General features: G+C 37.3%; 1 protein-coding gene across 1 annotated transcript; it reads left to right on the top strand.

Annotated features, from left to right (window-relative positions):
• On the top strand, positions 1–3,741 carry LOC109223865 (cinnamoyl-CoA reductase 2-like). The gene is made up of 5 exons (XM_019388325.1): positions 1–271; positions 390–544; positions 1,496–1,681; positions 2,051–2,403; positions 3,333–3,741. Exons 1-5 carry the CDS (start codon positions 16–18, stop codon positions 3,490–3,492), a joined length of 1,110 nt encoding a protein of 369 aa, XP_019243870.1. The 5' UTR covers positions 1–15; the 3' UTR covers positions 3,493–3,741.

The raw sequence follows: 13,335 nt of genomic DNA, 5'->3' as shown, positions 1-13,335 counted from the left end.
AGTTGGTAATTAAACATGGCTTTGGCTTTTCAAATTCTATATAAACTTGTCCCCCGTTCCTTATTTATTCAACTCATTGGGTTCCTCAAAAGCTTCATTCTTAAATATAATCCCTCTGTCATAACTATTCCGACCATAAAAGTAAGCATTATGCCATCAGAATCCGGCAAAGTTGTTTGCGTTACCGGCGCCGGAGGTTTCATTGCCTCTTGGCTTGTTAAACTCCTTCTAGAAAAAGGCTACACTGTTAAAGGAACCGTTAGGAACCCTGGTAATAATTTTGAATTCATTATTTCTTATGCAGATTCAGTCAAAATTTCATGATACATTTCCCCAGTTGCTTTAATTTCTTTTTTTTGTCTGGGTATTTGCATGTGTATTTTGTACAGATGATCCCAAGAATAATCACTTGAGGGAACTTGAAGGTGCAGAGGAAAGATTGACTCTGTGCAGAGCTGATCTTTTGGACTACCAGAGTTTGAGAGAAGCAATATATGGGTGTGACGGAGTTTTCCACACTGCTTCACCTGTCACTGATGATCCAGTAAGCTTTCATGTTATGCACTCTAAAACAAGAAGATGAAAATAGAAAGAAGAAGAAACTATTTTATTTATCTGAAAGAATCACATACATCCATAAATTGGCTACTTCCGAGTTGATTCTGATGCATAAATCCCAGACTAAAATACTCATATATTTCAAAAAGTTATATAAAGATTTTACTTAGAATAAAAGCAACTAATTAGAATTGCATATGCTTTCCCATTTTGGTGAATCTTCCAGAGGCAGATTGAGGATTCAAACTTTATGGATTGAACTTTTAAGATTTTTAGCATTGAACCCCTTACATTTTTTAAGTTAGGGATCATGTCTACTGTTTATTAAAGTTTTACACATACATTTATGATCCGCGCCGAAAGTTATAGGTTCAGTTCACCCCGTACGTACTTGCTATAGTACACCCGCCTCTGCACGTCTCATTTTTAGTACATTTCGAAAAGAATAACCTATTTTTATATTTTTTAAATAAAATTCTTTATAACTATACAAATGATATTATAGGTTTAATATCACAAGTTTTAAAGTTAGGATCATAAGTTATAAATTCTTTATTTTTTATTAAATTTTGTGCAAGTCAAACTATAACAATAAAAAGTATTGGAACCGTCTCTTAAGTTTGTCTGTAATCAATCAACTTCAGTTGGTTAGGATTCTTCCTTCATTTTCTGATGATGGTTGATTGAGATATAGTAGTAGTATTAAAAAAAAGGATCAGTTATGTAAGTGGTGGGTCCACGTCTATAACCCTAATTCATCTTTGGCTAACAGCCTAACACGTCGAAGGTGCACTAGCGAATAGCAGCAAAGTTGCTTTAGCTTTTAGTTCCACACTTCCACTAATATGTCCATACAAATTCGAAATATAGTAGTGTTCTTTTTACCAGATTGAGGATAATACGGTTTTTGTTTTTTTCTTTGTTTTGGTTGATAAAGGAACAAATGGTGGAGCCAGCAGTAAATGGGACAAAGAATGTAGTAACAGCATCAGCAGAAGCCAAAGTGCAAAGGGTAGTGTTTACTTCGTCAATTGGGGCGGTGTACATGGACCCCAACAGGGCCCCTGATAAAATTGTGGATGAGACTTGCTGGAGTGATCTTGACTTCTGCAAGAATACTAAGGTCCGTCATTTGTCAAATAATTCATTAATGAGCATGTCTTTTAGCTAATTCAAAACAATGACATAACTGAAAATGACCTCCAAAACATGCATTTTGGTATAAAATTGGAAATTGGTATTCACTCACCACCACTCAAGTACAAAGGAACAATGAGTTTGAATTCGTATTTATTCGTAATCATAGAAATTGGTAGGTTGTCTACATCACATCCTTTGGGGTGCGGTCCTTTCCTGGACCATGCGTGAACGCGAGATACCTTGTGCACCGGACTGTCCTTTTTAATCGAATTTGATAGTTGACAGTGCCAATTCATACAACGAATCTCAGCTTGCTTGGTGTTGAGGCGTAACTATTGTTATGACTTTGCAGAATTGGTATTGCTATGGGAAGACGATAGCAGAACAAACAGCGTGGGAAATGTCTAAGGAAAAAGGAGTGGATTTAGTGGTGATCAATCCAGTGTTGGTGCTTGGATCATTGCTTCAACCAACAGTAAATGCGAGTGTTCTTCACATCCTCAAGTACCTCACTGGCTCTGCTAAAACTTATGCCAATTCAGTCCAGGCGTATGTGCATGTTAAGGATGTTGCTCTTGCCCACATACTTCTCTACGAAACTCCTTCTGCATCTGGCCGCTATATTTGTGCTGAGAGTGTGCTTCATCGCGGCGATGTGGTTGAAATTCTTGCCAAATTTTTCCCGGAGTATCCAATCCCCACCAAGTAATTTCACTTCTCAAATCTATGGAGTAGCAAATTTTAACCTTTAGTTGAACTAACATTAGTGCCTAAACAATTCTGCCTTATTTTTTTCCTTTTAAAATTCCATATTCTGAAAGTTGTTTAGAAGTAGTTGAATTTTCCTCGTTAAAAGTTAGTACTCTCTCCGTTCCAGTCCATGTGAACCTATTTCCTTTTTGGTCCGTTCCAAAAAGAATGAACCCTTTCTAAATTTGGAAACAATTTAGCTTAAATTCTCAATTCTACCCTAGTGAGAAGCTTTTATAACAACACAAATACTGTGGACCCCTTTTTGAGTTGTTTAGGACCACAAATCCCAAAAGTATTCATTTTTTCTTAAACTTCGTGTCCAGTCAAACAAGTTCAGATGAATTGGAACAGAGGGAGTAGTACATTAATATTCTTGGAAAGAGCAGGGGGAGGCCTCAAGCATTCCTACCAGTTTTCAATTCCCAGGAGTTCATTCATATGAAAACTTTGGTACCAGCTAATAATTAATGCGCTTCAAAATGTACTCCATATATATATATATATATATATATATATATATATATATATATAGAACCTTATATGCCTAAAAAAAGGTGTATTACTTTCTTCTGGTCGAAATGATGATGTGTCAGTAGGTATACCAGACTGATAAATTATAAAATCATATTTATATATTTTAGGAAAGAATTTGACCTAAGCATTGACGCTATAAATACAAGTATTATCTACCCATTCACAAACATTCAAGTATGGTTGCTTCTAGCAATATTTGTGGACCTGGATAGGCCTTACCTACTAGGACACCACAATCTTGGCTGGCCCCAGTTCTTGAACTTAACCCATTTTTTGAAAAAGATGATTAGTATAGTTAGTTCTATCAAAATGTGAATTCATGGTTTTGTTAATTATACAAACAACAGGTGCTCGGATGAGACGAGGCCAAGGGCAAAACCATACAAATTCACGAACCAAAAGCTAAAGGACTTGGGTCTGGAATTTACACCGGTGAAACAGTGCTTATATGAGACGGTAAAGAGCCTGCAGGAGAAAGGTCATCTTCCAGTTCCTACACAGTCTTAGCTTCTGATGCTCCTATTAAGGGGCGGAAATCAATAGATAAAGTTGTGTACCAAAAGGAGAAAAAAAGAAATTACTTGTGTGCTTCGTTTTACTATATGTTCCCCTTATTGTTAGTTTTACTCAGATATTGTGGTGCATATTATTTAAAGCGACTTGACCAGGGATTAATGTTTTTACTATATGAAGTTACCTTCTGGGTTTAAGATTTTTACACTGTCAACGTATGAATATTACTATAAATTCTACTTATTGCGGTATATTTCTTTTATTATCGATATATCCAATACAACTAATTGAGATTAGAATATTTAATTGTTTTTACTCATTTCTTTCAATTATTAACATCTTTTAACATGATTTCAACCTAAAATCAAAGATTTTCATGGGGGAAATTGGGTGTTTTGGGTAGAACCTAGGTTTTTCAAAAATTGGAAATTTGGACCTCAATTTGAGGTCCGATTTCAAAACAAATTATATATTTAAGTTCGTTGGGGAATGGGTAATCGGGTTTATTATATATTTGAGTTCGTGGGGGAATGGGTAATCGGGTTTTGGTTCGAACCTCGGGTTTTGACCACGTAGGCCCGGGGGCAATTTTTGACTTTTTGGGTAAAACTTTGAAAAACTCATTTTCATGCATTGGGGTTGATTCATTTAGCACTTATTGATGTAATTAAGTAACTTGTGACTAGATTCGAGTGAATTGGTGGTGGAATCGAGGGGTAAAACTATAATTGAGACTTGAGTTGTGTTCAAGGCATCGAGGTAAGTGTTTGGTCTAATCCTAACTTGAGGGATTAGGAGTTGAGTCTTATTTGCTAATTGCTTCTTGTTGAGTACGACGTATAGGCATGGTGACGAGTATCTATACGTTGGTGTCGAGCATGACCGTGAGTCTTAAATTGATAGTTGTTGGGTTCTTAAATGACACTTTAGATGCTTTAAATTGATGACTCTTGATATTGAGTAGAGATTTAGTTTATTCTCGTGGACTTTATTTATGCTTGAGTACTGGTATTAATCGAGTTGAGTAAGAGTTGAGCTAGGATTTGGTTATAGCTGATTCTCCCTTGCCGGGATGATTATTTTGATATTGTTGTTCCCTTGCCGGGAAATTATTATTACCCTCTTATTAGTATGGTGTGCATTGGGGACAATGTACAATTTTAAGTGTGGGGTGAGGAGATTATCTGGGTGACTTTCTATGATATTTTAATTGTGTTAGTTTAATTGAGTAATTAAAAAAAATGAAATATGTGGACTCTTCCTGATGACGGATCCTTTAGACAATTTTCTTGAGGGAAGTAAGTCTAAAGAAAATACCAAAAAGACTTTTTGTTTTGTTTTAGATAGTGTAGTAACTCCCCCTTGGTTTTTCTTTTGACCACGGTTCTTTTCCAAGGGCTTTTGTTGAACCGGGTTAGGTAGATTTTTCATTGATATTTTTAGGACCCTAAGGACTCTCTTGAACCGGGTTAGGTAGATTTGCCCCCGGGCCCACGTGGTCAAAACCCGAGGTTCGAACCAAAACCCGATTATCCATTCCCCACGAACTCAAATATATAATAAACCCGATTACTCATTCTCCCACGAACTTAAATATATAATTTATTTTGAAATCGTACCTCAAATTAAGGTCCAAATTTCTAATTTTTGAAAAACCTAGGTTCTACCCAAAACACCCAATTTCCCCCATGAAAATCTTTGATTTTAGGTTGAAATCATGTTAAAAGATGTTAATGATTGAAAGAAATGAGTAAAAACTAACTTACAATTGATTTGGAAGAAGTCTTGTTCTTGGAAAATCGCCTAAGTGTGTTTGGGTTTGAGAAAATATGAAAAATGAAGCTCAAAATCGTTTAAGTGTAAAAATTGCAGGTCTCAGATATGGGAATTGCGAACAGGGGTGTCACGCCCCAAAATCCGAGGAGCGCGACCGGTGCTCAACCGAGTAAACCCGACCGAGGAAGCCTGTTAGGTCTCATTCTACCCAAACTAATTCATGAATAAATAGGAGATGGACTCCATTAATCAAATTCTATAAACATATCATTAACGATTTCCATTTCATTTTCATTAGCAACTTCATTCACCATTTTAAAGGCATTACAAGTTTTATACATCATTGCCAAACATCAATATTTCTATTTTAAATTCCAATACCCGACACTACCCACAACCTGTCTACGGAGCCTCTAAATACAACTGAAGAATAATATGGAAATGCCGGCAACAAGGCTCCGGCTATACCTTACACAAATACCAAAATAAGACTCCGGGAAGAAATGCGGCATGAGCCACGCAGGGGCCCCGAGAGGAAAGGGCTCACCAATACAGCTGACGGAAAGTGGAGGAGGTACTACTGTCGGTGGACTGGAGTACCTGCTATAGAACCACCTACAATCATAACAAGAATGTAGCGCCCCCGACAAAAGGGACGTCAGTACATTTGAATTGTACTGGTATGTATGAACAAACTTTACCCCAAGTAAAATCAAACAATACACAAGTAACGAACAATAATAGAATCAACGATCAAATGCACATGAAAGGAACAGCCAAAGTCAAACAAGTTTCACAATCTCTCATTTTCCCCCTTTCAACATCATTTCATCACATCAATGATTTCACAACTTTCACATATGTTCATTTCAATAGTGATTTCGATCACTTCTCCACCCTTATTACCTCGGCCACCCTTATCACCACAACCCACACCTTATTACTTCGTGTTGCGGCGGGCAACCCGATCCCATCGAAACAATCACAATTCACACAACAACAACATCAATTCACAAAGAATTTTCATAACCATCAATACCATTTCCATCATATACAACAGCTCGCATACAATTTAAGTTACAACAAAAATTGCCCACGACAAATCACATATGATATTACCATAGTTGTTTCAATTGCATCAATTATGATTTCTTTCCATCATTTGTCACACAGCTTTACCACATAAGCACATTCACACACACACACACACTTGGTTTGTTGCCATTTACTTACACCATTATATCGGGAGACTTAACCAACAACGTTCAAGGCATATTAATCACAAGAATTCACAATTGGTCCACATAGGTAACACATACCAAATACTCATACACCAAACATGGTGACTTTACAAAGGTTAAAGTTAGCCATACATACATCAATTTCGCCCCTTAATGATACTACAATGATCCAATACACTTAAGCAACTTCAATCTATAATACAACATTCAATGGGGCCAATATTAGTAACAAATTCCATAACCTATGCCAATTAGGCATATTATCAAACACCCTGTAGGTATAAATCTTTTCATCTCATAACCATAGTATTAGTTCATCCATCTCTCACCACTAACTAACAATTTATTCCACCATCATTCCTAACCAATTTATAACTTCCAACAACATATGTATGGTCACCCATTCATACCAACCAACAATTTATATCAAATAATCACCCTTTCAATCTCTACATTAATTATGTATATATATTGGGAACTAATGGCTTCCAATCACTACACCAAGAGTTCCAACACTTAATTCATACTCATATTCCCATAATATATCCATATATGCAAGTCTAAGGGTAAAAGATTACCTCTTGTAGGCCAAATCTTGAAAGACAACTTTTGGGATGTTCTTGAGATTTTGAAGAAATCCTATGAAATCCAATCAAAACCCTGTTTTAACTAGTGATTGAGAGGTGAAATCACCATGAAAACACACTTAAAAACTCACCTTAGGTGTGTGATTGGATACCTTGGTCGGATTGGGGATGGAGAGGATGCCCTAGGCTTGAGAAATGACTTAAATCCTCTCATTTCCCGTCCTTAGGTGTATATTTAGAGGTCTGCTTCTAGCGCGCCCTCGCTAAGGCCGCGCTAAGGAGGCAGTATACTTCCCAATATGCGCGGCCGCGCTAAGGCCGCACTAAGGCTGCGCTTCGACACCTGCCCAGTAAAATGGTCGTAACTTTCTGTATACACCTCCAAATGACGAACGGTTTGGTGAGTTGGAACTAGACTCAAAGAGCTTTAATTTGATAAGTTGTGAATCCCACAACTACTTATATACATGTAGATATGCTCGTCCAAAGTGAGGTCTTGTGCGTATTCATTTGAAATCTTAGCCTATTATGAAATTTTCCAACTTGGCTTAGATTTAGGCTTCCCTTTGGACCTCACATCACTTATTACATGACTCATACACTTATTCACCACATCCAATTCATTTGCATCATATTTAAAGCACATAAAATATTTCAATTAGTCTAACTGGCACCCCGAAATCCTATATCGCCTAGCAAAAAATTTTTTCCGGGGCCTTGCATTCTCCCCCGCTTAGGATCATTCGTCCTCGAATGAGAGGTAGAGCCGGACCCAAACATCCAACATAACATATTTCTTTTCTATCCTACCTCAAGTCCCTAAATTTTGACTAACTCCCAAATTTTTCAAAAATTTCGCCAGAGTTTCCTTTGTAATTAGGCCTATCTACCTGTCAGAGAGCCCCCGAAACACATTTTCACGTACCATTACACAGTTTCTGCTATCCCTACAACTGGTATACAATTCATTACCTCAACAACTTGTACATATTCATACACTTTAAACAACTTACACGTAGTTCATTCTCTTTACACCACAAATTGCACATGGTTCAACCAATGTCATTTACTTGCACACAACTGGGTCACTTCAATGAGCCCCATACAATTCAATCACTTTAACATGCCAAAAATGCTTCAATTAATCATTACCAATCCACACTATCGTTAATCATTTACCTACCACATAAGTTTCTCAAAAATTTCATTTACTTCAAGGGTTGCACATTACCCAAATAGCAACAACATTTGCAATTTGGCACACATAGGGAACAACAATAAGGCAATTTGGGAAAATGGGGTGCCTTTGCACAAATCTGAACACTACCTCAAATTGCTTAAAGACAACCGTTTGCACGATCACTACTAGACTTGTTCAAACAGATGGGGATATTTTTATTTCATTTCATTTTCTGCTTCCCACGTGGCTTCCTCAACTCGTTGACTTCGCCATAATACTTTAACTAAAGCGACTTCCTTGTTTCTCAATTTACGGACTTGCCTATCAAGAATAGCAACCGGAATTTCTTCATACGATAACTCTTCATTAACCTCGATAGTCTCAACTGGCACAATGGTGGATGGATCTCCAACCACTTTCTTTAACATAGACATATGAAAATACAAATTTATGAGGAACAACCATGGGGAAACATCATACTCCTAGTGCGACCTAATGGGAAATGCGCTTACGTACCCTTCATTGTCAATTCACATAACATCTACATGGGAAATTTTTTGAGAATAACCAGTTCACCCTCCTGAATTCTAAATCTCTACTCGAACACCCATGCTAAACCTTGATGACCTTCGATGATTACATTAAGATGTGCTATCATAAACTGGCCATAAAACTACCTATCGAACACATGCGATCACACGGGGATGATCCCTATTTGACATGTTTGGACCTTCAATACCTAATAAATTTAATGCAATGAGGAACACAGAGTTCGAGATTGTGTTGGAGTTATCCATGAATTCATTAATTCGCTGAGTAAAGTACTTTCTGAGGTTATATGCTAAGGGACATGAAAGTTACAACTAACAATGCTGACATGGTTAATTACTGTGACGACGTCAATTATTACACAAATGAGGCATAGGGGTAAGTAGTACATTGGCAATAGGAATCATCAAGGAGGAATATTCAAGTACATGACCAGTCGTTTCCTAGAGTGAAGGGAAAATCAGTTCATACTCTGGTACCTTGAATGCGATATGGGATTCAAAATACATGAAGTGGAATCACACTCCTGACGTTAGCTGACACAAGGAATCTATGCCATAAGCCCATGAGGATGAAAATGAAGTTAAAACACTTATGATATTATCATAACTAAAACAGCTTAACCCTCCCTGATAATTGATCCTATATGAGAGAACTAAAGGTACGACAACTTGTTTCCAAATCAATATGCTCATGATATGTGCAAAAATCTCAAGGCACCGAATCTCCCCCTTTCACAAGTAGAACCACATAGCTAAGACATCTAAATGTTGGGATGAAATCATGTATTGGTTAGAGGCATTCTAATGGTTAATTATGATGCTTCGGGGAGAAAGACAAATGACACTCCTATTCACCCAAGGAGGTGTAATACCAAGGGTAGAAAAACTCCCCTCACATGAAAATGATGTCAATTATTCTAGAAGTCGAGTGAGAAGAAGGCCACGTAACCCATCCAATCCGACCCATTTAAGACTTTGGAAAAAAAGGGACGCACTTTGGTTTGAAATCGGGGCAATTTCAGCCTGAGCTTAAAGAAAAATCATTAATTTTGAAACCCATGGGACAAGCCCTCGTAGTCCTAAAAAATCGATAACAATGGCGAGAAAGTACTTAAAACCATTACGAGTTGGTATAAAATCAAGGCCTCAAGGTGCCCACATGGATAAGTTTGAAGGAATGAGACGTCTTAATGCATTTTTTGGGAAAAAGTAACCTAGGTTATCTAGTCACATGGACAAGTGGAGCAGGTAGATGATTGTTTAGGAGAACATCTCATAAGGAGTGCGAGCAATATCTTTTTATCCTAACAAAAGGAACATGTCCCCATCCTTATTGTTATAAGACTTCCCCTTTGATGCCATGAAACATAAACGAATTTTATGATGAGAGTTATCAGATGAAATAGATAGTAGGGTAGCAAAACTAATGAGCACCACTTGGAACCAACGAGCTTAAACCAAGTTGAAGGCATTAGAAGTCTGTAGGAAATGAGAGATTTGCCCACTCTCGGGGCGCTTGTAGAGTACATAAAAGAAAAATGAGGCGAATTTAATCGAATCATATAGTTGGATAACTAGTCGAGATGTTGAGATAATATCGCATTGAAGATTACGGGTGAACGACACATGATGCAAGACTAATGAAAGAAACTGAGAGAGCCTTATGGATGTAACCTTTACATTGTAACTTGTAACCACTAGGAATGGTGGTAGTATAAAGCGATTACGAGAAGGTACATTTCTAAAAGAAGATCTTTGTATGAAGTCACGTGATGTATAGCTCTAGAATTCAAAATAATCCAATTATGTTTAGCAACTCAACTTCATAATGAAGCACTACAACACACTTTTACACAACCAGCTATTACAAACCACATTGCGAGATGCTATAAGACTTGACTGAGAGAAAGGCTTTGACATATGAATGTGTTACTAGGTGTATTTCTCCTTGGCCAACCCGAAACCAAAGGCGAGACTTAGACTGATAAGTAGGTCGGTTGACTAGCACAAGTGTATATAATCCATTATCGGAAAGAGATCATCCAATTTCAGTAATTGCGGTATGCTATCAACCCTTGATGAACTTGAAGTGATATGAGAACCCAATGAGATAGTATAGAATAATCATGGAGGGTTTGCAGATGTTCATAATGAGTTCTTCATGGATTTTGACTTGAGAACTACCCAGATGCTAATGAAATACAGAAGAACATGAGAAACAGGCGTTGTGCTATAATAACCCCCAAAGGTGTGCTTGGTCTTGACGGAGAGCCTAGTAAGGGTCCTTATGAGACAGAAAGTGTTACAATGACTCATAGAAGGATATGTTCTCTCATGGTTATCGAACAAGTGTGGGGAAACTAGCACAATGAATTTACTAACTAAAGAAAACAATGAACACATGTTATGGAGATGTAAAGAGAAAGTAAATATTTGTTATGAGCTGGACATGCTTCTGCTATATTAACTCCCAACTGCAATATACGACCATGCCATGAGCAACCACAATACTAGGACAAAGTGAGCTACTTACCGCGGGATGTCCCAAGTGGACACGAAAGTTATGGCGACACAAGATCTTCCTATGACGTGGATGTGAGGATCTCAATTTTCAGAGAGACTTTATGCACACGGTGACCATTTAGATTACCATGCACTTATGTGAGGTGTTAAGGTATGCTCTTATGTTACTAGGCAGTGAGAAGCTTTCATGATGATATTCACAAGAGAGTAGATTGACTATTCAAACCATATAAGCCATATACACAACTGAGTAAAAGAGTGACTCGAGAAGGATCGCAACGCTGGGATGTTTTGAATGGAACTAGACACCACTTAGGTAAACTTTATGACGGTGCATGTATAGGCACAAGCGAGTAGATTTTGTCCATTTAAATGAAAAGATTCTGTAGGGAATTCATCGGATATAGTCCCTTGGTGAGAATTTAGGAAAAGCAAGTGGGAAGTATCAATCCTAGAGTTATAACTCAATTCAAGGGCATAATTATAGAACTTAATTCCACAAGAATGTAAATAAGAGAATTCATAATAGAGTGGATTCACGAATAGTGCGTCTCGTTCAAAGAGTCGATACACACAATGTTTTGTCATTCAACATCTTGTTAAGACCATGTTTATGAGGACTCTTCAATATGGATGTACATATACAATGAGTAGAAATTTTCATTTGACTCACTTAATGACGTTAGGTTGATAGGGCAATAGCTTAATCGATACCCCTCGACTCCACATCCCTAACGTACGTAGGTAACATACTGATATACTACACGATCTGATGGTGCAGAGACATCAATAGGGACAAGGACACTCCCCCTCTTAGCAATATGTTTTACTAATCCATCCACAGCTCAATACATTCTCCAAACAAGTCCTTGGGCAATCCACTCGGACTCAATGGTGGGATCAATCCCTCCTTACATGCTTCAAATTCGCGGATTATGGTATCAAGGTTACCAATATTGAGAATAAGACTTAGAGAGGAAATCAGCTCCCTAACTTGAGATCTATCGCACGATTGGAGTATCAACGAAGGGTGAAATTCCTAAATGTCCGAATAGCCTCCAACTTATAGATGTGGTCGACTACACACCGATAAGAAGGACTCTATTAGACACGGCTCCGATACATCCTAGGACACTTTAAAACCTGAGGCTCTGATACCAAGTTTGTCACGCCCCAAAATTCGAGGAGCGCGACCGGCGCTCAACCGAGTAAACCCGATCGAGCAAGCCTGTTAGGTCTCATTCTACCCAAACTAATTCATGAATAAATAGGAGATGGACTCCATTAATCAAATTCTATAAACATATCATTAACGATTTCCGTTTCATTTTCATTAGCAACTTCATTCACCATTTTAAAGGTATTACAAGTTTTATACATCATAGTCGGTTTTTTCTCGGGACTCGGATTATCGGGTTGGTGCGGTTTGTCGGTTTCCTTTGTACACCCCTAGTTGGAACTAGGGGTGTACATAGGTCGGGTTGGTTCGAGTTTTGCAAATACCAAATTAAACCAATTGTGTCGGGTTATTAAATCTAAAGACCAAACCAAACCAATAAAACTCGGGTTTTTTTATCTCGAGTTTCAGGTTATTCGGATTTTTTTGGGGTTTTTTTCCCGGTAAAATCTTCATAGCACAAAACATATAACTTTTGCTCAAAATATTTCTTTAATCCTAGTAAGATACAGCTATATAAGGTATTTTTCAAGAAAATAATACAAAATATGTGATGTGTCATGGCATTATCCCAAAATATTCAACGTTAAAGGCAATAAAATTATGTAATATAAATATTGTTAACTAAAAAGCCATAATGAAAATAAACAGAATCTAAAGAACTAAGTCATGTTAAAATAAATAGACTAATAAGGGAGTATTAATTACATGACTAAACACTAAAGAAAAAATAAATAGGTTATGCATTTTTATCTAAATCATTGCAAAATAGAAAATATATATTCAATACATTGCCGTTCCT

The sequence above is a fragment of the Nicotiana attenuata genome, chromosome 3 (assembly GCF_001879085.1).
Source record: "Nicotiana attenuata strain UT chromosome 3, NIATTr2, whole genome shotgun sequence".
Classification (NCBI taxonomy): Eukaryota; Viridiplantae; Streptophyta; class Magnoliopsida; order Solanales; family Solanaceae; genus Nicotiana; species Nicotiana attenuata.
This window is presented reverse-complemented; position numbering and strand designations above follow the sequence as displayed.

Bases quoted from the DNA above. Each gene is read 5' to 3' on its own strand.
- LOC109223865 (XM_019388325.1), top strand. From the start codon at position 16: ATGGCTTTGGCTTTTCAAATTCTATATAAACTTGTCCCCCGTTCCTTA. The intron at 545-1,495 runs GTAAGCTTTCAT...TGGTTGATAAAG, and splicing joins CACCTGTCACTGATGATCCA to GAACAAATGGTGGAGCCAGC. The intron at 2,404-3,332 runs GTAATTTCACTT...TACAAACAACAG, and splicing joins GAGTATCCAATCCCCACCAA to GTGCTCGGATGAGACGAGGC.